Here is a 25605-nt window from a genome sequence, read left to right as displayed (position 1 = left end):
TAGTCTGTCTCCTCAAAAACAACAAGAAGTCCCGTGGCACCTTATAGACTAACAGATATTTTGGAGCATAAGCTTTGGTGGGCAGACACCTGCTTCCTCAGATGCACGAGTCCGCTGAGCGCTTGGGCAGCCAGCCAGAAAAGAGTCTAACGTTGCCCAGCTCGTTAACAGAGCACCCACTAGCAGCAGCCTGTGTTACTCCTAGTGGTGCACAGCCACATAACAAAATTCATTCCACACATGCAAAAAAAAAACCTAGCAGGAACATTGGTCATGCCCCAGTGAGGGTTACACAAAACTGCACCCCCACCTTGCGCCCATCAACCTGGGCTTTGATTTCAGGGCAGTGATTTGCATAAAGGAGCCGCCTCCTCGCTCCCGAGGGCAGCTCCCACCCGCCGGCGGGGGCCCCTTTAAGAGCCGGCCCGATGCTCGCGCGAGGAAAACTTTGCCTCTCGTGCCCCCTCCAGGCGCTCGCCTCCCCCCTTCCCGGGGATCCTCCTGCTGCGAGCGCTGCTCCTTTAAGAGTTGGCCTACGTGGCAGAAGCAGGAGAGAGCAGCGGCTCCGACAGCTGCAGAGGAGCATTTCCTGTCGCGCTTGCAGTCGCCGCCGAGGCCGGGAGGGAGCACCCAGGCCAGCCGGCAGCCACCCCGCCTGGAGGAATCCTCCTCTGCAGCACCCTCCGCCCCAGCAGCTGCGACCATGGGCCAGAACGATCTGATGAGCACGGCTGAGGACTTTGCAGACCAGGTGGGCGTGCACCCCCCTAGCCTGGGGTGGAGGCCGCCTCCACATGGAGAGGGCCACTGGTGTTTCGTCCTGGCAGGGGCTGTCGGGTGCTGCCTCTGAAATAAAGGGGCAGGGGAGTTGGTCTGTGATACAGACCTTTGGGGAAATGGGGGGGTCAGTTCCTCCCCACTTTCCGCAAACCGACAACAAATGAGAATCAACTGATCCCTGCATGAGCCTGCCGTGGGGTTCTGCCCCTCGCAGGCAATTGGGGATTGGGCAGGGTATGTGCCCCCCATTGGGCAACACCCTAGACATGGTGTTGGGGAGACTGGTTTGTATGCCCAAAGGACCATGGGGCTTGTCTGTGGAATGAAGGAGGGGCTTGCTCTGGGGTCTGCTTTAATCTGGTTTAGGGGTGCTTGTGTCTCAGCCAGAGGTTATGTGCTTGCTGCAGGATGGGGAGCTGAGGGTCTGTGGCCTACAATCTGTAGGGTTGGACTAGGTAATGGTGGTAGTCTCTTCTGGCTTTAAATTGTGGGAGCCTTACACCCCACTTCAGGAATAATGGGGGCTCAGCCAGCGATGCGTAGACTTGCGCAGGGAAATGAGGCATTAGCTGACTTTACTGTCAGATGTATAGTAATCCTGTACTAGTATAGTAATCCCCATCAACTACAGTGGTATTAGTCAGTTTTGTTTCCCATAAAAGAGTGTCTCCTGGCTCCCTCCCACCAGCCCACATCTTGTGCTTTCTTTGAAAGAAACTGTCAGAGCAACACTATAACCCCAGCTCTGCTAGGAAGCTTGGCTCTTTCTAATCTATTACTAAGTGGGAAGAGTCCTGTAAGAGGGTGGGGAAGGTAAGCCATTCTTCCTGTCTCTCTCCAAGTGTCCAGGTGGCATGTAGCAACCCGTAATAGAGGATCTGGGAAAACAAGGGAAATTTCTACTCCCAGATTGCTTTTCGACCATCTCCAGAAATGTTACATAGAAGAAATGAAGTGGAACTGTAGGTGGGTGTCTGTGCTTTAGGTTCAGAACCAAAGTTGACCTGGATTGTTAAACATTCTTGTATATATGGTTCTTGTAGATGTGGATGTCAACCTAGAAAGACCATCTTGTGCTGTTGTGTAACACAGATAATTTATCACATACAAAGCTTAAATGCTGTTATCTTGCTGTGAGTGAGCAGAATAATATGAATGAAGTAGTCAATTGCTCTTTATGACAGTGTCGTAAAGCAAAATCTCTGTTGGCTTTGTGACCAGTATATGTAAAATAGGTAGTAACATCTGGCTGCCTATAGAGCAGATCTTGAAAATCTTACTTGATCTGGCTGTAGACTTCTAAAGCAGGGTGAAGCATATTACGGGTCTAAAATGGATATGCCACCTTTGAATCCCTGTTACTGATGGGCAGTCCTTTAAGCTGTTTTCTGAGCAGCCGCAGAAGCTTACATTCAGATGCCACCCAGGTGACCGGGTTTTGTGTTTCTACCAGTGGTGCACATTCACACATGCCTCAGTGCACATATGAAATTTATTCTGCACATGGATGGAAAGAATTAGAGGGAATATAGCTGACTGGCACTGGAAAAACCTGCCATTTGGTGCCATTTTAGACAGAGCTTGTTTAGGGCCTGGTTCTGCTGTCTTTATGTTGCTGTCAGTGGGACTCGGCATGGTGTGTGGTAGCACTCTGACTAAATAAGAATTTCAGACTCAGGCCCAGTTTGTCTTTTGACCCATCAGAAGTGGAAAAGCAAAACATACAGTTGCTGTATTATATTTATATTCTTTGCTAAATTGTGGGTCATGTTTTTTAAAAAAAAAAACAAAAACTGTTTATTCCCATGTGACTCTTTGGGTGATCTTTAAATATTTTATAAGAACTCCTGAAAACCTTTTTGTCCACTATAAAGCCCTGTCTGCCCCTTCCTGAAATAACTTTCACTGAATAAACTTTTTCTCTTGGACCCCATTTTATTTAAAAATTACTGCTCTTAGCTTCAGCATATCCCTGATGTTTGTGGCCACTCCGTTATCAGATTGCAAAACAACTCTTACGTTTTGCAAGTAAGTAATTCATTTGCTAACTCTCTAGGTCCAAATAATTGCCCCTGCTTACTCTAACCTCTACATTTGCTGCTGAAACACAAACCTCTCATAGTGGGGGAGTGAGTGTACAAAACAATGAATATCTTTTTTTACAGCATGGGCATTCTGTGTTAGGGAAGCCCCTAGATCATTGGAAACAAAATATTTGAACTGGGATTAAGCTGAAGACTTTTCTGCTGGGTGGAGTGGGCACATCAGATGAATACTCTACATGAGGGGTCTGCAAGCAAAATAGCAAGAAGCCTTTTTTTTTTTTTTTTCAAATTCAGTTACAGAATCAATACTTAGAGAGCTGCAATGCATATGAATGAGACAGTCATTAATAAATAACCTCCAAACTGTGCTTTTCCTAACCCTTATTTTAAGAACAGTGTGCACACAATGACTTGTACCAGTTAGAAAGTGAGAACATAAGGACAAGGAAGAACCTGGGGATAGGCTCTTTTAAGCAGGAAGGAGTAATGTTTGTATCAATCCTCTAACACCCCCCCCACCCCCCCCACCCCCCATCCCTGAGCTTTACCACCCATCCCACAATCCTGCCCTCTCAGCCCTAATCCCACCCCATCACCCCCAGGTTTAACCCTTCTCAGCCCCAAACTGCCCCCCCACCCATCCGCAGGATTAACCCACCTCAACCAACAAACTCCTCCACAGCTGCCACCTCCTCAGTGGGGCTGCACGGCTCCAGCAGGGTAGACTCGGACACCCCTCCCCACAGCTCTCCTGCAGGCTTAGCGCTTCCCCCACCTCTAATGCAGGCCTGCCCTGCTGCTGCTCAAATAATGGAACTAAACTGAGCTGGTTTAAGGGCGCTCCTGCCAGCTGTTCAACCAATTCCATTAGTTCCGTTATTTCAGCATAGCCAGGCAGGGAGCCACAAGAGAAGTCAGGGGGGCAGCACCCGGAGCATCAACTGACTCCCTAAAGAGCCGCATGTGGCTCCGGAGCTGCAGGTTGCCAACCCTGGTCGAGGTCCTAGAATTTGGATGTCTCCTCATTTACAGCCTTGTCCCTTCCTGTTCCTTGTTTTAATAACTGAGATTACCTAACATGCTTTCTCTGTATGGCAGCAGGTGTAATGAGCAGCTGTGTTAATGATTAGGCAGGTTTGAACCTATTACCTCTAGCCCCAAGCATAGGCTTCTGCCCCTTGACCTAAAGGAGTACCGCTGCTAACCAGCAGCAGTAATAAGCTTTTAAGCCAGTGACGGGCAACGAAGACTGAGGAGTGGGCTGAATGAGTGGCCCTTCTTCATCTCAGTGGGCCACAAGATTGAAATCCAGCGGTGGGCAGCCTGTGGCCTGCAGCCCATTGCGACTGGAGCTGCACCCCGTGCACCTCCTGTCTGCCCCCTTCATTCATGCACTGGGGCACTGCGACCCTGTGCTTGCCTACCCTCTCCCTCCTTCCCTGCACTTCTGGAGCACTGTGAATCAGCTCATTCTCGAGGAGGAGCAGGGACGGAGAGCGTATCAGTTGATGCGTGGTGCTCCGAAAGCTCAGGGAGGGAGAGGAGAAGGTAAGTGTGAGGCTCCAATGCCCTAGTGCAGAGGTCAGCAACCACCCGCACGCGTGCCAAGAGTAGCACGTGAGCTGATTTTCATCAGCATGCGATGTGGGAGCTCAGCCCCACCCTGCCTCCACCATGCAGCCAGAAGCTTGCTTAAAACCAGGCCACCTGTGGATTAACAAAAGACCAGCTAATGCTGCTGGTCTCCACTGAAATGGTAAAGCTCCACATCTTCATTTATTTATGAATAAAGTTGTTGTAAGTAGAACTGTAAGTGACCTCAAAAAGTATCACCGGCACTCGGTACATAGAGGTCAAAAGATCTAACTTCAGCTCTCTGCCTCAGAAAGGTTGCTGACCCCTGTCCTAGTATGCAAGAGGTGTTGGGGATGGGGACAAAGAGTGGGAGCTCAGACCGCAGGTGGAACCCCAATGGGCTGCATGCAGTCCATGGGCCTCAGGTTGCCCATCACTGTTGTAGGGCATATATGGCCCAGTCGCTAGAAGGGAATGTGGATTGCCAGCCCCGTAACTCACAGAAGCAATGTGTTCTGAAGGGGAGATAGACAGTGGCTGGGATTGACCTTGGCTCTGGAAATGGTCTTTCTCTTATGTTTCGAGAGTGTTGCAATACAAGAGACACCAGTTTTGTTTGGTGTTTTCTCAACTGTGGGCTTTAAGATAGGTGGACTTTGCTGGTTGTCAGGTGGAGATGGCTTAGGGTAATACCAGTTTCCCTGGTTTGATGGGTTAGGGAATTTACAGCACCTAGTACAAACAGAAGATGCAGTCCCTGCTCCAAACAGCTTTCAGCCAAACTGCAGGTGACACGGAATTGTTTGCTTGGCATAAGCCCACCTCTTCCAGGATGTGTTTTTAAAAAAAAAAAAAAAAAAGAAAAAAATCTCCTTCATTGGGAGCAAAACTCCTCAAGGATCCATGCTGAGAGCTTCTATATGAAACTAATGGCCACGGCTGAGCCTTTGAACATGTTGTCAAATACTGTCTTTATGATCCAAAGTGGATGTAGCTGTAACTAGGTCCTGCGCTGAGTCTGGGCTCTCTGCCTAGGTCTGAAGGAGACTTTGCCTTTCTCGGAGGGAGCAGATCTCTGGCTAGTCTTCATTTGTGCTGATGCCACTTGAGAACGTGGTTGTTTAGCACGGTTCTTTGGGAGCGCGAGGAGACAATCCAACGAACACAAGTGAGTGAAGTGATGACAGCTGGGAGACGGAATGGGTGTGACGACCAAATCCATGTTCCTGGAGCAAAAAAATACAGGGGCTTCCGGAATCTTGCATCCCACATGCCTGTGAGGATTGCTTTTCTGAGGTGGCGAATATGAAAACAAGAGGGAGGAAGAAACTGTTTGGTTGAAAGAAGCAGACTTGAATTTTCCATGGAAGCGAAGAGAGCTGGGAAGGCCCTTATTTCAGCCAGGAGTGTCCAAGTAAGAGCATAGAGCTTTAGTGATAAGCCAAACACTTGTAGTAATCTGAGTGTGCCATTTGCCCTTATGGAGAAGATGGGCAGCAGAAGACTGGATGTTGCTGCAGGACCCTGGTGACTGGAGCGCTGTGTGTGAGGGTTGTGTGAAAAAGGGAAAATGGAATGAGCCATGAGGAAACTTTAAAACGCCTCAGAACAACAAAAGCGAAACCCTCTCAAGAATAAGGTGGCCAGAAAGATTCAGGCCTGTTCTTGCCCTCCCTCTGAGCCTGGGGCCAAATGGGGCCACCCGGGACTTTTCTTGTGGCCATGGCTTCCTGGGCTGTGACGGAGGGGAGGGGTAAGGCAGTGACCCACCTTCCCCCCCCCCCACCCCGCATTGCTCCTGGATGCACCATGTTGGTTGCTGCCACCATGAGCAGTGATTGGGCCCTGCTCCCTTCTGGAGACACTTGGGACCCGGTGCTGAGCGAGCTGAGTTCCCTGCCTTCCCAGGGGTGCAGGGCTCAGGCTTTCAGCTTCAGCCCTGGGCTGGTAAGCAGTAGGCTCTGGTCCAGGGCTTTGTGCTCCAGCCCCAGGCTCTGGCAGCACTGCAGCAGGCCCTGAGCTCCAACAACACTGCTTTGGTCTTTGTCTCTGGGCCCCATCCTCCAGCAGCGTTCCCTGGAAGCTGCACACTTGTGCAGCTGCTCAGGAGAGATGCCAACACCATGCAGCTGATTAGCATAGTGCCTGCAGCTAGATTTGTGTTCTTCCTGGTGGGGCATGTTTCACACATCCTCAGTGCACAGAACAAATTTATTCCACACATGGATGGAAAAAACCTGCATGGGGTTAGAGGGAACATTATCCCACAGCCACAGGGCTTCAGCTTCACGCCCCCACTGCCTCCCCTGACAACTGACCTAAGGCTTAATTTGGCTCTAGGCTTTCTGGAGCTGAGCCAGTCTGCTGTGAAAAGTGATACCTTTTGTGCTTGTTAACATCACTTTTCACATCAGACTGGCTCACTAGCAGTAAATAAATTCCAGTGATTTGGATGTGTGTGCGCACATTGTTTTGTTTTGCCGAAGAGTAATTAAGTATTTTAGGAAGCGGTGTGAGAGGAAGATACATTATCTGGTGGCCCCAGGTGCTTGCTGGTATCCTGAGACCCCTGCCCTGGAGTCCCCTTTATTCGAGTGCTGCCTTCCAGCTCTTTCTAAACACTGACTCATCATGGAAGGGAGAGAAGGGTCATTATCCCCACTTCATGGATGGGGAGTTCAAACACAGAGAGAAATGATTCATCCAAGGCCAGAACATAGTTTGGTGCCAGGCCAGAAATCAGATGGTTGGCACAAGACTGGAAACAAGGAGTGCTTGGCTATTGGCTGGTGTGCCTCTCCATGGAGAGGCACAATGAGGAATTTTGGGGAGGGGGTTCCGGGACCACTGACCCATAGAGAGAGTGAGGAATTCAGTGGGGTGGGGGAGAAGGGCTGCCTGGAAGTGGGGTTTGGGCGTGACTGGGCTGCAGGAGGGGGTGCAGGAGCAGGCTGGGGGTGCGGGGTCTGGGTGGAAGGGTGCAGGAGGGTTGGGTATGGGATCGGGTTGGGTGAGGAGGCTGGGAGATGCCGTTAGCACAGGAGGGAGCGTGTAGGGGTGGGGAGTCTGGGTGGGGATGGGGAGCGGGCTATGGCTGTGGGGTCTGGGTGGGAGGGAGGGTTGGGGGGTTGGCGTGGGAGGGAGACGGCAGGAGCAGGGTGGGGAGGCTGGGCGATGGGTGCAGGTTACCTAGGCAGTACCACCCCCAGATGCAGACAGCTCTGTGCCTTCTCCTGGCCACTTCCAGGCGCGCGTGCGTGCACGTGCGCACACGCACACGCACACGCACACACACACACACACACCCCGCTGCTCTGTTGGAATTCCAGCCAATCCCAGCAGCGGATAAAGCCTCTGGGAGGTGCTGCAACTGCCACTCCCCTGCCCTTTTCCCATCTGGGGGAATGGCAGCATGCAGCAGTGGCACCATGCCGAAGTGGGCTCCCCTTCCCCCTCAGAAGAGCCTGTGGGCTGGATCCAGCCCTGCCTTGCCTGATCTGGCTGCTGAGGCTCAGGGGTCCGGGTCTGCAGTCCAGGCTGGGATCAGGGATTCCCCACGCATGCCAGAGAGAGAGAGTGGCTCGAGAAGGGTTGCAGGAATGTGTCCTGAGTCCTGAAGCGGATGTGCCCTGGTGCGCAGCTCAGGCAGCTCTTGCAGCAAAAGCCAGCAGGGAGCTATTTAATAAGCTGGAAGGGACCGGGCTGCAATAGGACAGTACCTGTAAGAAATTGTTACCTTCACCTCTGCCTGCGTCTATCAGACAGAAGACTGTCCAGTGCATGTTGCAGTCCAAGTTTTCCCTGTTTACTTGGCAGCTGCTTTGGCCGCTTGGATCCTACTGCTGCTAGTTCAGGAGCAAACAGCGGAGCTTCTTCCCTGGTGAACTTTGGAGCACGCTTATTGTTCAGTGACCCACAGGTGCAGTTTGGCACAATGAGAGCTGCACATGTAAAAAAATGTGACTGCAGTATACAGTGGTCTTGATCAAAACAAGTATAACGGGAGGTGGGAATTCATTTAGCTTACGGGGGGTGGGGGCGGGCAGAAACCTGGGTTTGTTCAGGGTAACATGAGGCATCTGTGTATTTCTCCGCTGAAAATCACCCATATTACCTCGCCCATCTTGTCTTTATAAGAAGCATGTGGTAGAGCCAGGAACAGACTCCAGATCTTCTGGCTCCAAGTTCTGAGCATCTGTCGTAAAACCATAACGTATGTACAGACTGACGAGCTGCTGCTTCCCCTGTTGCTTATAATAGGGGTCTCAAACTCATGGCCCGGGGCCCTCTGCAGCCCAGGCTGTTTGTCAGTCCAGCCCACACACTGCTGGTATGGTAGTCCCTGTGGCCCCCAGGGTAAGAGGGGGATGTCCATACCCTGCTTTTCCCTCATGGCCTCTCCCCTCTAAGGGACACGACCCTGGGGATTATCGGAGAGCTTGGTGTGGGGAGCAGCAGGGGTTGGGACTCCTGCGCTTGCTGTGGCTGTGGGGAAGTGGAACAACACAGGAGCCTCTGCTCCACTGCCGTCTCCCAAGCCAGCCAGGTCACTGTGCTTCACTGTGGCAGCAGGAAGTGGAGGGCCCCAGTGTGGGCTGGCTTGGGAGGTGGCCAGTGGAGCGGAGCAGGCTGCTGGGTGGCTCCACAGCTCCTGCAATGAGTGTAGGGGAGCCTGAACCCTGCTGCCAGCTGCAGCTCACCCCGGTCCCTGCAGGCTGATCTGAGTACGGGGGACTGTCCTGTCCATAGGATGGTTATGGAGCCTGGGGTGGCCACACAGCATTGAACACAACTGCCACAGGGACATGCCAGCAGCAGGAAGCCACTTTAGGCCTCTGTGCAACTGGTGGTGGTGCCAGGGTTCCCCTGAGGGGGTGGCTTTAAATTGCCCCAGGGCAGCAGGTGGGTCCAGGAAACAGGTGAGGGGAGGAGTGTTTGGGCCAGCAGATGGGGCTGGGAGATGCATGGAGGTGGAATGTGTGGAGTCCCCTCACCCCCAGTGGCCATAGAGAGGTGCCTGCTGACTCACTAGGATTTGGGGACTGGGAGTGGCACTGGCCCTAAGGTGAATTTGAACGTGAGACCTCTGGCTTACTACTTTGTAATTGTCATAAAGCACCAAGGTGGGCGAGGTAATATCTTCTATTGCTGAAAGCTTTCCTTCCATGTTTTGTTCATTTACATTCTCAGCGTCTCAAACTCCCGTGGCGTTTCCGCTGGCCAAGATAGTAACTGCTGCTGTAATTGGTTACCATGACCTGTTTAAAAAGCCAGAGGTGGCTGCATTGCAATAGTGGTTGAAGTGATTCTTATCTCGAACATGCAGGGTGCTGAAATGAGTTGTATAAATCATGACTGCTGGAGGCCCAAGCTGTAAACACTGACTCAGGTCTTCCACAAAACTGGACGTCGGGATCTGCCATTCTGTTGATTCAGTCCCAACACTGGCAATTGTAAATTCCACAGTGCCTAGTTAACTCTCACTGAGAGAATTTGGTACATAGTTACTTTTTAGTCCTAAATTGACTGACTGCTTGTGATACAGGTCCTTACATGATCATTTAACGGTACTAACTTTCTCCTCTCCTCCTAGAGTCCACGATGAGTCTTTCACTTTTATTGTGTATTTGTTTTCTGAATTTGACTCATTTCTGTAAGTTTGCTATGAACAGTGGCTTCGGTGCTTACATGTAACATAGCGAGTTGCATAAACACAGCTGAGCCGCATGCATGATGGATGTCAGATGGCTTTCCTTACGATAAGGTTGCCTAGCATTGCCCTGCCTCCAAGCTATCCTACTTGTCTTCCACTGATTGGATGGCAAGCGCTCATGTTTACTAGGTAACATAAAATACTCTTTCCTGTGTGAGCTGAGCGGGGGAGGGAGCCTGAGTAGGGGTTCTTTGGCTCCAGGGAAGGTGACAATGAGGCAAGTCCATGTGACTTACTATAACAAAAGATGGGAGGTTCCAAAACTGACGCTGGCATATATAGTTGCCCTGTAGCATTTGTGCTTATTTGGCATCCTTTCCATAGTCTTCTCCCTGCAGAGCTCTGAAACATGCTTTCTCCTGCTGCACGGTTTTGTGCAGAAGTTCCCCGGGTGGGCTTCTCTCCACCTTTCCGTTTTCCTGCTGATGCTTTAGTGGATCATTTTAACCCCTGTGCTCTACCTCACTCCAAGCGTAATGTAAAAACTCCCTCCTGTAGAAGGTATAACTCTTTTTTCCTTTCAGGGGCACCCAGCGCCTGCAGGTGGGAGAGGGTGTGTGGATGGCCACCCAGGGAGGCATGTGGGGACACCCAGTTTAGCAGTTAAAATGGAGGGGGACCAGGGGGTAGCACACCGCCCAGTATTACCACAAGTCCCCTATGCCACCTTCATGGGCTTGTTAGCTTGATTGCTTTAACAGCTGAAACTCTTCTATAGACCCTACAATTGTATCTTTTCATCTAGGTGCTTTGTAAACAGCCCCATTCAGAAAAGGAAAGAGTTAAGAAAGATGTTTTGTTTTGCTTTTCTTTCTAAACAGCATTTCTCCTAACTCTATTCATACAGCCACACCCTGAGCCTCCTTAAATAATTTGTCCCCCTGCCCATGGCTTTCTGATACAGGTGGACAGCTTTTTCCCAAGCCTCATCTACACCAAATATTTAGATTGACCTTGCTATGTTGCTCAGGACCGTGAAAAATTTTATGCCCTGCATGATGTAGTTCAGCCCACCTAATCCCCACTTTTAGATGCAGCTAGATCAGTGGAAGGGTTCTTCCGTTGACCTAGCTACTGCTTCTTGGAGAGGGGGATTAACTGCGGAAAACGCTCTCCTGTCAGTGTTAGAAGTGTTGATGCTAGAGTGGCACGGTCGAGTAGACATCCTCTTAGTTAAACATCTCTGTAGCTCTTCACACAATGCGCAGTCAAGCTGTGGAGCTCCTTGGTGGCCAAAACTGTAACAGGGACTAGATAGATCCATGGTCCATCAGTGGCTTTTAGCCAGGTTGGGCTGGGATGCTGTCCCTAGCCTCTGCTTTGCCAGAGCCTATAAATAGGCAACAGGAGATGGGTCGCTGGACAATACTCTGCTCTGCTCGTTCCCTCAAGCATGTGGCACTGGCCACTGTCAGATGACAGGCTACTGGGCTATGTTGGTCTCACCTGGTGTGGCTGTCAGAGCCATCCCATCTGCTCTAGGCCCTGCACATTGGGGGGGCCCTGCAGCAGCTGTCTTGACTGTCCTATGGATGGGCCTAGTGCAGGGCAGCATTAGGGGTTGGGCCTCCTTTCCCCTACTAATCATGGCGGTGGGAGCTGGAGTGACTCAGTAGCCTGCTCCGCTTGGCCCCACTGCGCTCAGCTAGGGCACTCTGCCTCCTGCTGCTGCGGAGGAGTGGGGCTCAGTGGGCTAGGAGAAGGCGGTGGGGTAGAGCGGGCCGCTCTGGCTCCTACCACCATAGTGAGCGCGTGGGTGGGCATCCCCTGCTGCCGCCCAGCCCGGTAATCGCTGGCTTGCATGGCAGGGGGTGGAGCAAGGGGAAAAAGTGGGCAGGGCTGGGGTGGAGCAGAGGCAGAGTGGGGCTTGCAGTGGGGGGTTGCCCCAGGCCCCGCCCCCTCCTAGGGACAGTCCTTGTGGCCATTCGTGTGTTCTCTCCAGTGCCTGCTGTAGCTGAAAAACAGGGAAAAGCTGCTCTGGGGACGGGGAGAAGTTTGTCCCTCATAAAGACAGAAGTGTGCACAATGCCCAGGGAGAAGCATCCATGCTCCGAGAGAGGCCAGGTTGGTAACCCCCATGCTTCCCTGTGGAGGAGCTGGATTCAGGTCTTCTAAATTGGCGCATGCACACCCTCCCTGCCTCTGCACCCTAGCTGGCTTGGCTTTCTCTGGCAGGTTGGGTTGGCACACGTTTTGGGTGGAAGGGAAAGAGATGGCTGTTTAAAAGTCCGTTTCCCCCCACGCCTTCCTTGAATTCACTAGGCTCGACGCAACCTGCTCAAACACTGGGAATAGAGTCTTGTTTTCTGTCTTGGATGTAGCTAGTCTCTCACCTAGGAAAGCTTGTCGTAACATCTCGGGGAGGTACATCGTAACAGAGCAGGTGCCATTTGCTCACTAGAAACCCAATTGTTTTAGCAAGCTGTGGATCAGTATAAACACAGAACTGCTTGACTTACAAGGCCAGGGTGGATGAGGCAGTTGGGGTGTAAACCCAGGTCAGGTCTACGCTTAAAATGGATGCATCACAGCACCTGCAGTGCTTCAGTGAAGGTGCTCAAAGCCAATAGGGGGAGAGCTCCCCCATTTGCAGTGTTAATCCACCTCCCCAAGAGGCTGGGCTGTATCACTGGGAGAAGTTCCCCCAGCTGTGTAGTGCTGTTTGCACAGGAGGTTAGGTCAGTATAACTAATGCTGCTCGGGAATGGATTTTTTTCACTCTCCTGAGCAATGTTGTACCAATTTCTAGGTCTAGAGTGTAACCCATACCTCAGGGGTCTCTAATCAAAACTTGGACCTTTTAAAGCTGCGGTGTCATACATTTGTCATTCGCCACATGCGGCAACTGGATGCCGCGGTGTGGTGAAATGAGGCTCCTTAGGGTCACACATATGGAGCATCCTCTGCGCACACGCCCCAGGACTTGGTGGGACAAGCACATGGCAGTGGTGGAAACAGAAACTCCTCCTGTGGTTCCCTGTGTGGTTCCAGCCCGTTGGCGGCTATGATGAGGCACCAACAGTTTGGCAGAGGGGAGCATTTATTTTTAGCAGGAGGGCTGGGGCTGGTGAGGGGTGTGGTGATCCTTTACTTTCTATTGGATGACACTGTTTTAAAGGTGGATCATAGCCTGCCTCTCTTGCATTGTGGACTTGAACCTTCCCAATCTGCCATCCTTCTTAGCGTGTCTCTTATCCATGCTACATTCTCTGCCTGTTGGATGGTACAAGCCAATATACAGCCCATTCTGCTTGATCTGGGAAGAAGACAAAATTGCATCCTATTTCTGACTTGATGGTTGCTGGGTCTGTTTGCCTGGGGATTTCCAGTGCAGTGTACTTACACTAAAAAAGGTGTTTTCAATCCTCCTGATAGCCAGGTGTTGAGCTTTCATGCTTTCCTGTTCAATGCAGATGGATAGGCAGTTGCTGGGTGCTTTAAAAGCTTCTCAATTGTTAGGCTGATGTTGGAAAGTGCTGCTTCCTCTTGATTAGTATCGGAGGGGTAGCCATGTTAGTCTGTATCTGCAAAAACAACGAGAAGTCCTGTGGCACCTTAGAATAACCGATCATTTGGAACCTAAGTTTTTTGAGGGGAAAGACGAAGTAGCTCTTTGCCAACAAAAGCTTATACTCCAAATGATTGGTTATTCTAAGGTGCCACAGGACTTTTAGTTGTTCCTCCTCCTGATTGAAATTCATCAAATGTTTATCACGTTGTACAAGCAACACTTTCTAGATGCTCTCCAGTGCTTTTTCTGTGAGTGTTCTATATTGTCTATCCAGCACTCTTCAGAGCATCTTGCTCTCTTCCCCTCATTTTTCCTGAGTGTCTCGCAGATTACTCTTGCTGCAATTCTATGCCACTGCAGAATTCCTGCAGAATTTTAGTTTTTCCTATGGAATCAGTGATCTCCTGTTCTCATCCCTATGCATGCCAGCCTGAGCTCTGCCATGTACAGGGAGGACAGAGGGAGCCCCATCCAAGTGCAGAATTTTTAATTTTCAGGTGCAAAATTCCCCCTGGAAAAGTCTGGTTTGTGATGAATGGTTTCTGTCTGTGTGCTACACAAAAGGACCCTTCTAAATCAATCGCTGGGTTGTTAGAAATGCGTTAGAAGCTGGATCTGTAATTCTTCTTTCCCTGATAAGCTTATCCTCATCCCATGGAATGTGACATGGCTTGTCTGTTTCTCAGCAGTCAGCATGATTGCCTAATTGCAGGAATAGGTTTATTAGTTGTAGAGGCTGAGTCTGGGGCGGCAGAACAGATGTGGGCTCATATCTAGTTTTAAAAAAATGTTCCATTTGTGTATTGCTGAATTATAAGGATCATAAGAAATGCATGTCTCCAGATTCACTTTTCTAGCTGTTTTGAAAAATAATTATATGAAGAATTTCTGAAGCATAACTAGCCTGTTCTGCACCTACTGTTGATACCCTACATGCATTTCTTAAGGACCCTAAAGTAAACAGTAACCTCACTTTCAGCCAATAGGCTTTTTCTAAATGTCTCTTGGCACTGTTACATCAGCTACAAACATCACTGCGTTCCATGCAAGTGGAACCTGCTATTTGCGGTTAGCTGTTTTGCTAGGAAATGAAGAATTTTTATAAGTACCTTTTGGTATCAAAGGGATGGTGGAGGAATAACAGTGAAAACTTTTTATAGTAAACTGGGATCAGTCAATGAATGTCTCTGAATTTTTAATAATGGAGAGGAAGAAACCTACACCTATGTGTTTGCATGTTTGCTCAGGAGGTACATATCATCATGGTATTTGCACAAACAGAGCTGCTACTTTGTCATGCGTGTCCAAGGTGCCTGTGGACGCTCCCTTTTTACACCAGAATTGTAGCCCCTTAGGCTGAGATTTGTCAGGGCATTAAACATCCAGCCAGTTATTAATCCCCATCAGGGATTGCCTTGATGCTGTATTACAATTGCTTGCATACTAATGAAGACTTAAATGGGGTATGTGCTGAGAACTGGAATGTAAGAGATGCTTATATATTTGTAAAAGGAGGGCACAGTACAGGTGGAACCTTTCTCATCTGGCACCATTGGGACTTGGCCAGTGCCAGACAAGAGAATTTGCTGGGTGATGGGTGGTCAGTATTGTGTAGTAGCATTACCAACACTGCCACTGCTACTGGGATCTTAGAAGACATTTTGTGGTAGGTAACAGCACACAACACCAAGAGCCAGGACTAGTGGCTGGAAACAAACTTTCTGGGACTGTAGGAAACTTGGCCACACCCATGATAAGTGGTTGTCCAGGTAACTAAACCTATGCCAGATTATGGAGTTTGCCAGATGAGAGAGTTCTGAATTAGAGAGGTTCAACCTGTCTATGCATGTTTTCACACATCTTGTACAAGAAGCTAACCTCCCGGGGTGTATGTTTTGGTTCTGCTCAGACGTAGTTGCTTGTCTGTACTCTGTCCCATGATGGCAGCATGACTTACGGGTAAGTTTTCAGCCTCCTTGTCACAGGCTCAGTCACAATTTTCATTTCCAGGACAAGAAGCTGCACGCTCAATTCCTTGGGCATTCTGGTGATTTTGTTTCTTTTAAAATTCTAGGTTGCACTGAACTGTACTGAGAGATACCTGCCTAGCTCATCCTCCTGAGTAGTGAGATATGATTCTTAGCAGGACCAGTGGCTGAACTTGGTCTCTGTGGTTTTTTTTTTTTTTTTAATCCTTGAAATCCACTAAAATTGTGGTCCGCTTTCAGTCAACCCCTTTAACTACTGTGTAGGAGAGTCTTGGGCCTGATGTCACAATACAGAGGGAGCTTCCCGTTAATTGACTATTAAGCAGAAGTGTATAGCTTGATCCTGATCCATTTTTTCCACTGACTTCAATGAGACCACGGGAGATGGCAAGACCTAAGCGTGTTAAACTGGGAGTGATATCAAGAGGGTTTGGTTTTATCTAATTCCCTAGCTCCCTTGCAATTAGCAGGATCTTGTGGCGGAGGTGGGTGTGTGGTGTGCGCATGTGGGTCACATGTCTGCAGAGGTGTGGCTCTAGATTGCCTTGAACATTACTGTCTGCCTCTGTAGTTCCTGAGAGTGACAAAGCAGTACCTTCCCCACGTGGCCCGGCTGTGCCTGATCAGCACCTTCCTGGAGGATGGCATCCGCATGTGGTTCCAGTGGAGCGAACAGAGGGATTACATTGATGCCACGTGGAACTGTGGCTATTTCCTGGCCTCCATCTTTGTGTTCCTAAATCTCTTCGGACAGCTGAGTAAGTGGCTCTTAATGGCCTGTTAGGGCAGATGCCAAAGTATGCTAGAGTTTCTGGCTTACATTAGCATGGGGAGCGTTGTTTTATTTTTATTTACCTTATATTTTGATGATGCTTCCTAGGTTAAATAAGAACTTTCTTTGACTGTCCCACTTTTTTGGTCCTTGGTACCTCATGGTCAATGAAGACTCTGAGGTGTATTATCTATTTAATTCTGATTTGTGTAACTAGTTCTTGATAGGAACATACTGTACATAAAATACTCCCTGACATTTTTTTTTTTTCTAAATCAAAGGAAATGCCCCAGTATAAAAAGATGACTGCAGTGACATCAGTTTTTCTTGTTGCAGCCCAATATTGGACCTTCTGGAGGTTAATGACAACTGGAAAAATATTTTGCCGTGTTTTCTACAGGAAGCACCACATAAAATCCTGTCCCATTTACAAAAGCAGTAGCACTGTGCCCAGTTCATGAGGACTGGGAAGTGAAACAGACTAGACACTCTGGCTGCATTTTGACTGTCATTGTTTCAAAACAATTTACCCAATTTGGGAAATGCAAATTGCAAAAATTACTTTGAAATACCTTATTCCAAACTTGGTGCCCTCTAAACGCACTGAAGTTGAGAATAAAGGGCTAGTCCGAAATTTCTGTTACTCCTTCATGATGAGGGGTAGCAGAACTGAAATAATGTACCCAAAATAGCAGCAGCATTGCTATTACGTGATACCTTTGTGTCCCAAAATAGCAACTGCTGGCTAAACATAGCCTTTAAGTTTAGCTTCTGAGTAAACTGTGAACAGTGTCATTGGTGAAAAAGGAAACTGATTTCTCTTGTATGTCGCTTTTTAAAATTGTCACACGTGCATTCAGTTCCTTGCCTAGTCTTCAAAGTCTTGTCGGTTTTTGTATTTGGTCCAGGCAAACATTTAATTCTGCTAAATCTTTTCCCCTGTAGACCGCTAGCTTGCGTAACAGACTTCTTCTAGTCAACAGCTCTCAATGTGGAGATCTGCCACCAATGTGAATTTTTTTTTTTTTTCTGCTGAATGTAAAAATGTAAAGGAAAGCTTCTGTGTTTCACATCCTGTATTCTCAAAAGAATTGTGGCTGTCTCCTCCCACCAGCGCCCTAAGAAGGGCAAAATTCAAGCTATACTTAATTGGCTTGTTTGTGGGGAGAGGGGGCTTAACTTGAGTATAAGGTATGTCTACACTGCAAGAGAGCCCAAGTCACTTGACCCGGGTTCAGGCTGCATAGCTAAAGGTAGCAGTATAGACATTCAGGCTTGGGCTGGAGCCCAGGCTCTGAGGTTCACCCGCTCACCTGGCAGAGTTTGAAAGAGTGGGCAGCATCCTGACACCATGTGTCTACACTGTAATTTTATAACACCCCCCCCGCCCCCTTCTCAGTAACCCAAACTGGCCTTAGGCAACTGGTGCCAGCTGCAGTAGTGCTGCGGATCTTTTATTGCAGAGTATCCTTACACGGCAGCTGCCAACTAGTGTGGTTTTTTTTTTTTTTTTTTTTCCCCAGGGACTAAACAAAGCACGTGTTTGATCTCTTGTGATGTCACCAGGTGGCACAATGTAGAGATGTTCTTCAGGGACCATAAAATAATGTCTCTCTATAGAGAAGCACCTTGGAGAATGCAGACTTCAAAGCTGACACCCTCCCTTCCCCCAACACATCTCTCTGTGACTGGGCCAAATGACACCCTTACCCTGCTAAAATTCAAAAAGCCCAAACCAGTGGTTTCCAGTGAGAGCTGGAGATGTGGTAATGTTGTTTAATCTCCTTTCCTCAGGTGGCTGTATCCTGGTGCTGAGTAGGAACTTTGTGCAGTATGCCTGTTTTGGACTGTTTGGAATCATAGCATTACAGGTAGGAAGTCCAATGTCTATCTTACAGTCCCCACCAAGCCCAGTGGGACTGATCTACCTAAGATAAAAGCCCTTCAAAATGAGCTTGCTGCCCTCCTTTAATTGGCCATAATCTCTTCTTTCTCTGGCATTCTCCTTGGATGCTGATGCAGATAAGAACCACAAGGGCTTGGAATTATGTAGGTGGAGATAAACCTCTGCTAGAGCTTGAAGGGACCTTGGGAGGTCATCCAGTCCAGTTCCCTGCCCTCTTGGAAGGAGCAAGCACTGTCCCTGACATCTATTTGCCCCAATCCCTAAATGGCCTCCTCAAGGCTTGAGCTCGCAACCCTGGGTTTAGCAGGCCAATGGTCAAACCACTGAGCTATGCCTCCTGATGGAAAAAGGAGCATCAAACCAATCTTGTAGTCCATAGTAGGAGGAGGTCCCCTTTGCAACTCCATGATTGCCAGCAGCCTACTGCATAAAGGGACATATCTGCTTTGGATGTGACCCCACAATGCTTGTTGTGAGAATATCTCACAAGGGAAGAATTCCCATTTAACATAAAACAAAAACAACTAACCCACCCTTACATTGGGCAGGAAGAATTTTTGTTAACACTTTCTCCAAAGCAGAATACGAGGGGCTAGGACCTCTGGGTTCTGTTTCCAAATTTGCAGTGGACTAATTGTGTGATCTTGGACATTTCATTTAAGCTTTCTGCCTCAGTTTTCCCCATCTGTACAATGGGACGATTAACTGACTGCCACAGAGGATTCATGATAAGTAATTTAACTATCTGCAAAAAACCTCTGAGTATCACAGATCTGCTGTGCTATTAGAAAGCACCCAGGCTAATCCAGACCACCTGCATCCCAAATGGATTCTAATAAAAGCTCCTTATTTTCATCAGGTCAGAAGTGCATTAAGATGCTATTGATTCTTATGTTCTGCATTTAATCATGCTGACTTTGAAGACGTCAACGCTCCTCCTTCTCTTGGAGATGGAAATGGCTTAAGTATTTTTTTTCTTTTTTTCTCCCAGACTATTGCTTACAGCATCCTATGGGACCTGAAGTTCTTGATGAGGTAAGTCCAAGTCCATTTTACTTCTCTCTACTGTCCTCACAAACAGGCTTCTGTGAATGTCATGCAGGGACAGGAATGAAAAGAACTTTACTAAGGTCACATTTAAGGCTGCATCTATGTGAAACTCTGATCAAAGCAAATCATCAGCACAAAGCTGCTGCAATCGATGTATTGTTTGTGCATGTGTCTGCTTGGCTCCTTGCATCAAGACTGCACATATTTGCCAGGAGGCGTTGTCCATGAGCAGCACACCATGGGTAGCTATCCCAGTGTGCAACCTGCCACCACCAAATACCCATAAAAGCTCTTTACCTAATAAATATGTCAGTCAGTCTTTAAAGTGCGACAGGACTGCCTGTTATATGGGATGGAGAGAGCTGCAGGCTGGGGAGTTGCCATCTTGCTCCCAAAAATCCACCTGATTAACTTCTGCCTCACTACACATTGCAAAAAAAACTTCCCCAAAAGACAGGGTAAGACCCACTTCCTCAGATTTGGAATAGACAATTAGAATCCAGGTTTTATATAGCGGGAGGGAGGCGGGGCGGGGAGTATTACCTGTCACTAATAGGACCAGTAGAAGAAGCAAATTAAGTGGGATGTGTGCCATTCCTGAGAATGTCAATGGTAGGGAAATTGCCTTTGTAATGCAGAAGATGATTGAGATCCCTGTTAAGGTCGGATTTAAAAATGTCAGACTTGCTAATGAATTCCAGTGTCTCCCTCTGTAATCTTGTGGTAAAATCCTCTTGTAGAGGGAAGAATGGCTACTTCTAAATCCTTTGCTGAATGTTCAGGGGGGTTAAAGTGTCCCCTGCCGGTTTGTGTAATCCAGTTTCTGATGTTGGACAGCTGGTCCTCAAAGCCTGTCCCATATATAGGGTGAACCTCTCTAACCCGACACTATCTCATCTGGCAACATCCGTAATCAGGCATGATTTTAGTTAGCCAGATGATCACTTATCATGGGTGTGGCCACATTTTTCCCTCAGTCCCATAAAGATTGTTTCCAGCCACCAGTCCTGGATCTGTGTGCTGTGCTGGTGCTTAGTGCTAATTTACCCCAAATGTCTAAGAGCCCAGGAAACCGTGGAAGTGTTGGTAATGGTGCTAGACAATATTGACCTCCCGTAATCTGGCAAATTCCCTGTCCAGCACCAGTCAGGTCCCAGGAGTGTCAGATCAGACAAATTCCATCTCTATTAGTTGAATGTTTTAAAAACAAAACAAAACTGCAGATGCATGCAGCCTTTCAAGCAGTTGCAAGCTCTGATAGAAACATGGAGCTTGCACAGTAATTTCAGAAATCAAATGGAGAGAGAAATCTCTGAGCTGCAATTTATTTGCAAATTTGACTGACTCCATTAACCATGGATTAAACAGAGACTGGGAGTGGCTCGCAGTTTACAAAACAGCTTCTCTGCCCTGGGTGTTAATGTCTCCCCATTAGACTCTGACAAAGGCTCACATCCCCATCTGATCTGACTTGTTTTTTCCTCTTTGGTAAGTTGATACTGGGCCATTTCCACCTTGCTGAATAGACCTTGTCAGCGCTGGCCTTCCCTCTTACTGAGACCCCACTCTTTAAATACTGCTCTGAAACCACCACCCCCCCACTCATGCATCTGATGAAGTGGGTCTATGCCCATGAAAGCTTATGTTCCAAAATATCAGTTAATCTATAAAGTGCCACAAGACTTCTTGTTGTTCTCGAAGCTCCAGACTAACAAGGCTAACTCTCTGATACATGATAGCGCTGCACAGTGGTCATAAGTGCTCCAAAAACTGGAGGCTTGGTCCTCTTGGCTCTAGAGTGGTAAGAACTACTGAATCAGCAGAGAAATGAGGATTTCTCAGAGGCAAGATTGCTGTGGGACATAGTGAGAACCCATTCAAGGTTGTCAGTGGCATTCTCACTCATTTGGGTACCTGGGTCTTTGTGACACATCCAACAAGCTCTGTTTCTTTTCCGCCCCCATCCCCAGGAACCTTGCCCTTGGAGGAGGCTTGCTGCTGCTTTTGGCCGAATCACGGTCAGAAGGGAAAAGCATGTTTGCTGGGGTCCCCACCATGCGGGAAAGTTCCCCCAAACAGTACATGCAGCTGGGTGGACGTGTGCTGCTGGTCCTCATGTTCATGACACTGCTACATTTTGATGTTAGCTTCTTTTCTGTAAGTATCTGGCCCAGAACTGGGAGTCCTGGCACTGGGCTTCACTGCTCAGCTACAGCCTGGGTGGGGTCCCAGGCCAGCTGTTCTTCTCATGGGATTCTTCATCGGTGTCACTGGGTCTCCTGAGTGCTAGATTTGGGCCCTGTTCTGACCTCCTGGGCATGTTATGAGCTAAGCAGCTCACATACCTTATAGATGTCAGCACAAGGTTCTGGAAAAGGATAAATAATGGAGCTTTTAAGCAGTAGTATAAAAATAATTTCTTCAGATCTGAGGTAGGCCGACCATATCTCCCTGTCCCAAATATGGGACAGGGAGATATGGGGGGAGGGGTGGCTCCTCCAAGCCCAGGGGAAACAGGCGGCAGCCCCCAGTGCTCCCCCAGCTTCCCCAAGGCATGGGGGAGCAAATATGGGACAACTAGTCCCTTAAAAAGAAAAGTTGGGATGCCTTTTTGGCATCCCAGCTACAGCACCATCCCACCCCATACAGGACGGCTGGTCACCCTACGTCAGAGTGACATCAGAGGAACCCTCCAATCCAAACAATTCACCTCTTCAGAAACAAGATCTTAGTTTAGGAAGTGCTGACTTTAAACAATTCTAAGGCTAACACCCAAAAATCTACCCTGGGGCTCCCACACAAACTCCCAAGGGTTGAACCTTACAGCCATCACTCATGTTAATCCTGCCATTAGATTACTGTTACGAGTGGGACAATGCAGATTAGCAGAAAAGAGGCCTTTAGTTATGGAAAGAACATAGGAGGTATCTCATCTAGTGGTAATCTGCCCCAGCCTGTTGAATTGCCTTTACCTGAACGCTGCAGTGACTGCACCTCTGAGTTCCATCTTTCTCTAAGGCTCTGTCTACACTTACAGCATCATACCTAGTACAGACACTACATGTACGCATCAGTGAAAGGCTCTGGCAGGGGAAACACTTCACCAGCTGCTGCCACTGGGGTGAGGAAAGACTATGGAAGGGTGGGAGTTAGGCAGAACACTTCTAAAGTTAGCAGTGCAGACACAAGAGATATGGTTTGGGTGTGCAGAAGGCTATGCAGGCTCTATACACTGCTCTCCAGACCTATGCTAGCTGAGCATGTAGTGTCAGTGCTCTATATGCCACCATGTGAGTAGATGAACCCTGACTCTTTTCTCTCCTCTCCTCTCCCTGCTGCTCTTGCAGATTCTCCAGAACATCGTGGGCACAGCCCTGATTATCTTAGTGGCGATTGGCTTTAAGACCAAGCTGGCTGCGTTGACTCTGGTCATCTGGCTGTTTGCCATCAACATCTACTTTAATGCCTTCTGGACCATCCCCGCCTACAAGCCCATGCATGACTTCCTCAAGTATGACTTCTTCCAGACCATGTCTGTCATTGGAGGTCTTCTCCTTGTTGTGGCACTGGGCCCTGGTGGCGTCTCCATGGATGAGAAGAAAAAAGAATGGTAACGGGAGCCATGTGTAGCTTCCCAGGACACTGATGGCTCAGGTCCAGGACTGACTCTCTATGGATTCAACAAAAACTGCCAGCATTTTACATATCCCTGCTCCTCCTTTATCTTCCCCTGTTAAAGGCACAGATGTCTTGAGAATTTAACTTTACAGTGGCACCAGTAATCTGATGTAGAGAATCCCACTTCTTTGAGGAACACTACTTAGGGTTATCTTTTTGGTCCTTTTTTAACTCCCTAGAATTGGAACCAAGGAATCCACATTTCATGGAGTACTCGAGTAATGGCTTTTAAATTTAAAGTACTGTGAGCAGATACACAGCAGTATCCATTTGTTTGCTGTTTATTTTTTCTGTTTCCTTTTTAAGTCTTAACAAGTGAATGCCTCATTCTCTTCAGAGAACTAAAAATCCTCTTTGTATGTAAAATCCAACCACTTGTTGAAGCATTGTTTGTACAAGTGGGGAGTTATGCTATGATGATATAGGTTTTTAAAAATTACAGTATTATGTACCTAGTTCTGAGCCAGGGGAGGGCCTTTCCACACCCAAAGGGAGGGTGAAAGGGAGCATCCAAGCTGTGGTCTCCTCGAGATTAGGAATGAGAAGGGGTGGTGGGTTTTTTTTTGTTGTTCTTTTTTTTGTCATCCCCACCCCGCATAAGGAAGTGCTGTGCCAAAATCAATCCTCCTTTTCAGCCTTTTTCACTTACCCACCAAGGGGAGCAAGCCAAACTGATTCCCAGAGAGAGAGCTCCTCTCAGCAATCAACCAGCATTTATCTACATGTGTCTCCAGGTGCTTTCCACCTGAGCACAAACAGGCTAGAACCAGTATTTGTGGTGCTGTGGGAAACCCTGTCCCTGGCACAGAGGCAGCAGCTCAACCCTGAGCAATTCATATTGCATGCACACTGGCATCACCAGTGCGTTCAGAGCCAGGTCTGAGCTTCCAGCCCCTACAGTGCCCTGCACTTTTTTGATTTAATTTCTGCCAGTCACTCTTGTAGATGCAAAATTTTGTCACTGGGCAACAGCAAGTCCAGAACTCATTGGGAAGCACCTACTGTAGCATCACAGCACACATGCCCCTGGGCTGCAGGGAGAATACTTTCCCTAACTGACACCATTGTTCCTGTACTAGACAGTCTAAAATCAGCACTGCAATGCCTTACTGTGCTGATACTGTCTTGTCTCCTGTTAGACAGTACTAGCTAAGACTTCATACCTGACACTGCTAGTCAGCTAGGGGGGAGGAGAAAACAGAAGCAATTAACCCTTTGCTATGCATTTCACAGTTGAATTGAGTTCATGAGAAATGGAGGTCCTGACTTTGCTCCCATCAGTGTAACCTCGTTTCACCTCATACCAATCCCCCCAGCACAGGAGCATTTCACCCTCTGTTATGAATTAAGCTGGTGTGGGGTTTTCCTGTTGTTGGCTCTACTGACCTGGATTCTGTGAGACACTTGCCCTATGAGCTTAATTAGCTGCTAGCAGACATCAGTGGCTCCCCTGCTTCAAAAAGCACCACAGCTCAGCAACTCCAACAGGCACCCAGCTCCTGGGCATTCTACCCCGGGAATGCTGTTACGCCCTTTGACTGAGCAACGTAATGCTCTTGCCTTTATCTTGGAAAACAGGATTTTCAGCAGCTGGTGTGAAAGAGAGAATCTGCCAAGAATGTGCCGCTATTTACCTCACTGTAAGGGAGAATAGCCTCTGCAGTGCCAGAGGGAGCACTCAGTGGACTGGTTTCTTAAATTCACTTGAAATCAGTAGGGTTTAATAGTTACCCCAGGTGCTTTTTTTTTAACTTTATTTTTTTGCCTCAACTCATCTTGCAGAGCTTGTCTTCACTGTGCAGGGAACTCACCCTTCCTCCTGCCATTCAATAAGTAACTGACTTTCCCTACCTGCAACTGATTAGAATACAGCCAAGCTCCCTCTCTGCAGCAACAGTCCCTTTCAAACATTCTAGTGCTGTGGGTAATTCAAGTATATATACGTTAATGGGTAGAGAGAAATTAGCTTCTTTGAGCCCAGCTGAGGAGTTTGATTCCTTTAGAAAAGGGACTCTAATAATTTACACTAACTGATCCAGGAAAGTCCTCGCTCCTGGAGGGGATTCCTGCAGCTCCCTAGGAAGTTTAGGCATCACACAACAGATGTTCCCCTTTAGGAAAGATAAATGTTGTTAGCCTTTGCAGCAGGGATCTTGCAGATAGAGAATGCCAGCAGGCAGGAGGAGAATTTTTTTTTATATACATTGTTCTCTTTCCAACAATGACTTTTTAGCCAATGTTTCCTTTACAAGAAAAATAGCTGCATCTCACATGCAATGCTGTACTACATATCTCCCAGAACAGATGCAGTGACATCTCCAACAGGTGGAATGCTCCCTTGAAGGCAGGATGTAATCTACCAATTGGTTTTGCAAAGTTTTGAATTCACATTTTCTTTTTGCTTCATGGAAAGAGAAATAGGTATAAATTCTCATTTTATGCTGTATTTTGTATCTTAGTTGTGTTTGAAAATGTTTTGATTTTTGGAAACCATCAAAATAAAACTATGGCATCTTTGTTGTATCCAGCCTGAGTGCATGGTTGGTGACCCTTTGGGGAGGGCATTTCCTGGCTAAAGCAGAGATCT

General features: G+C 48.1%; 1 protein-coding gene across 1 annotated transcript; it reads left to right on the top strand.

Moving 5' to 3' along the window:
* The first annotated feature begins 521 nt into the window (after window positions 1–521).
* Window positions 522–25541, top strand: SURF4 (surfeit 4). The gene is made up of 6 exons (XM_075015123.1): window positions 522–751; window positions 16184–16370; window positions 18179–18255; window positions 19282–19325; window positions 21311–21497; window positions 22688–25541. The coding sequence occupies exons 1-6, from the start codon at window positions 704–706 to the stop codon at window positions 22952–22954; spliced, it is 810 nt and encodes a 269-aa protein (XP_074871224.1). The 5' UTR covers window positions 522–703; the 3' UTR covers window positions 22955–25541.
* Window positions 25542–25605: the final 64 nt, after the last annotated feature.

This window comes from Carettochelys insculpta, chromosome 21 (genome assembly GCF_033958435.1).
Source record: "Carettochelys insculpta isolate YL-2023 chromosome 21, ASM3395843v1, whole genome shotgun sequence".
NCBI classification, from domain to species: domain Eukaryota; kingdom Metazoa; phylum Chordata; order Testudines; family Carettochelyidae; genus Carettochelys; species Carettochelys insculpta.
The sequence above is the reverse complement of the archived record's forward strand: the minus strand, read 5'-3'. Positions and strand labels throughout refer to the sequence as shown.

Coding starts and splice junctions, on each gene's coding strand:
- SURF4 (XM_075015123.1), top strand. CDS start 704: ATGGGCCAGAACGATCTGATGAGCACGGCTGAGGACTTTGCAGACCAG. Junction 16,371..18,178: donor AAATCTCTTCGGACAGCTGA/GTAAGTGGCTCT, acceptor TCCTTTCCTCAG/GTGGCTGTATCCTGGTGCTG. Junction 21,498..22,687: donor TTGATGTTAGCTTCTTTTCT/GTAAGTATCTGG, acceptor CTGCTCTTGCAG/ATTCTCCAGAACATCGTGGG.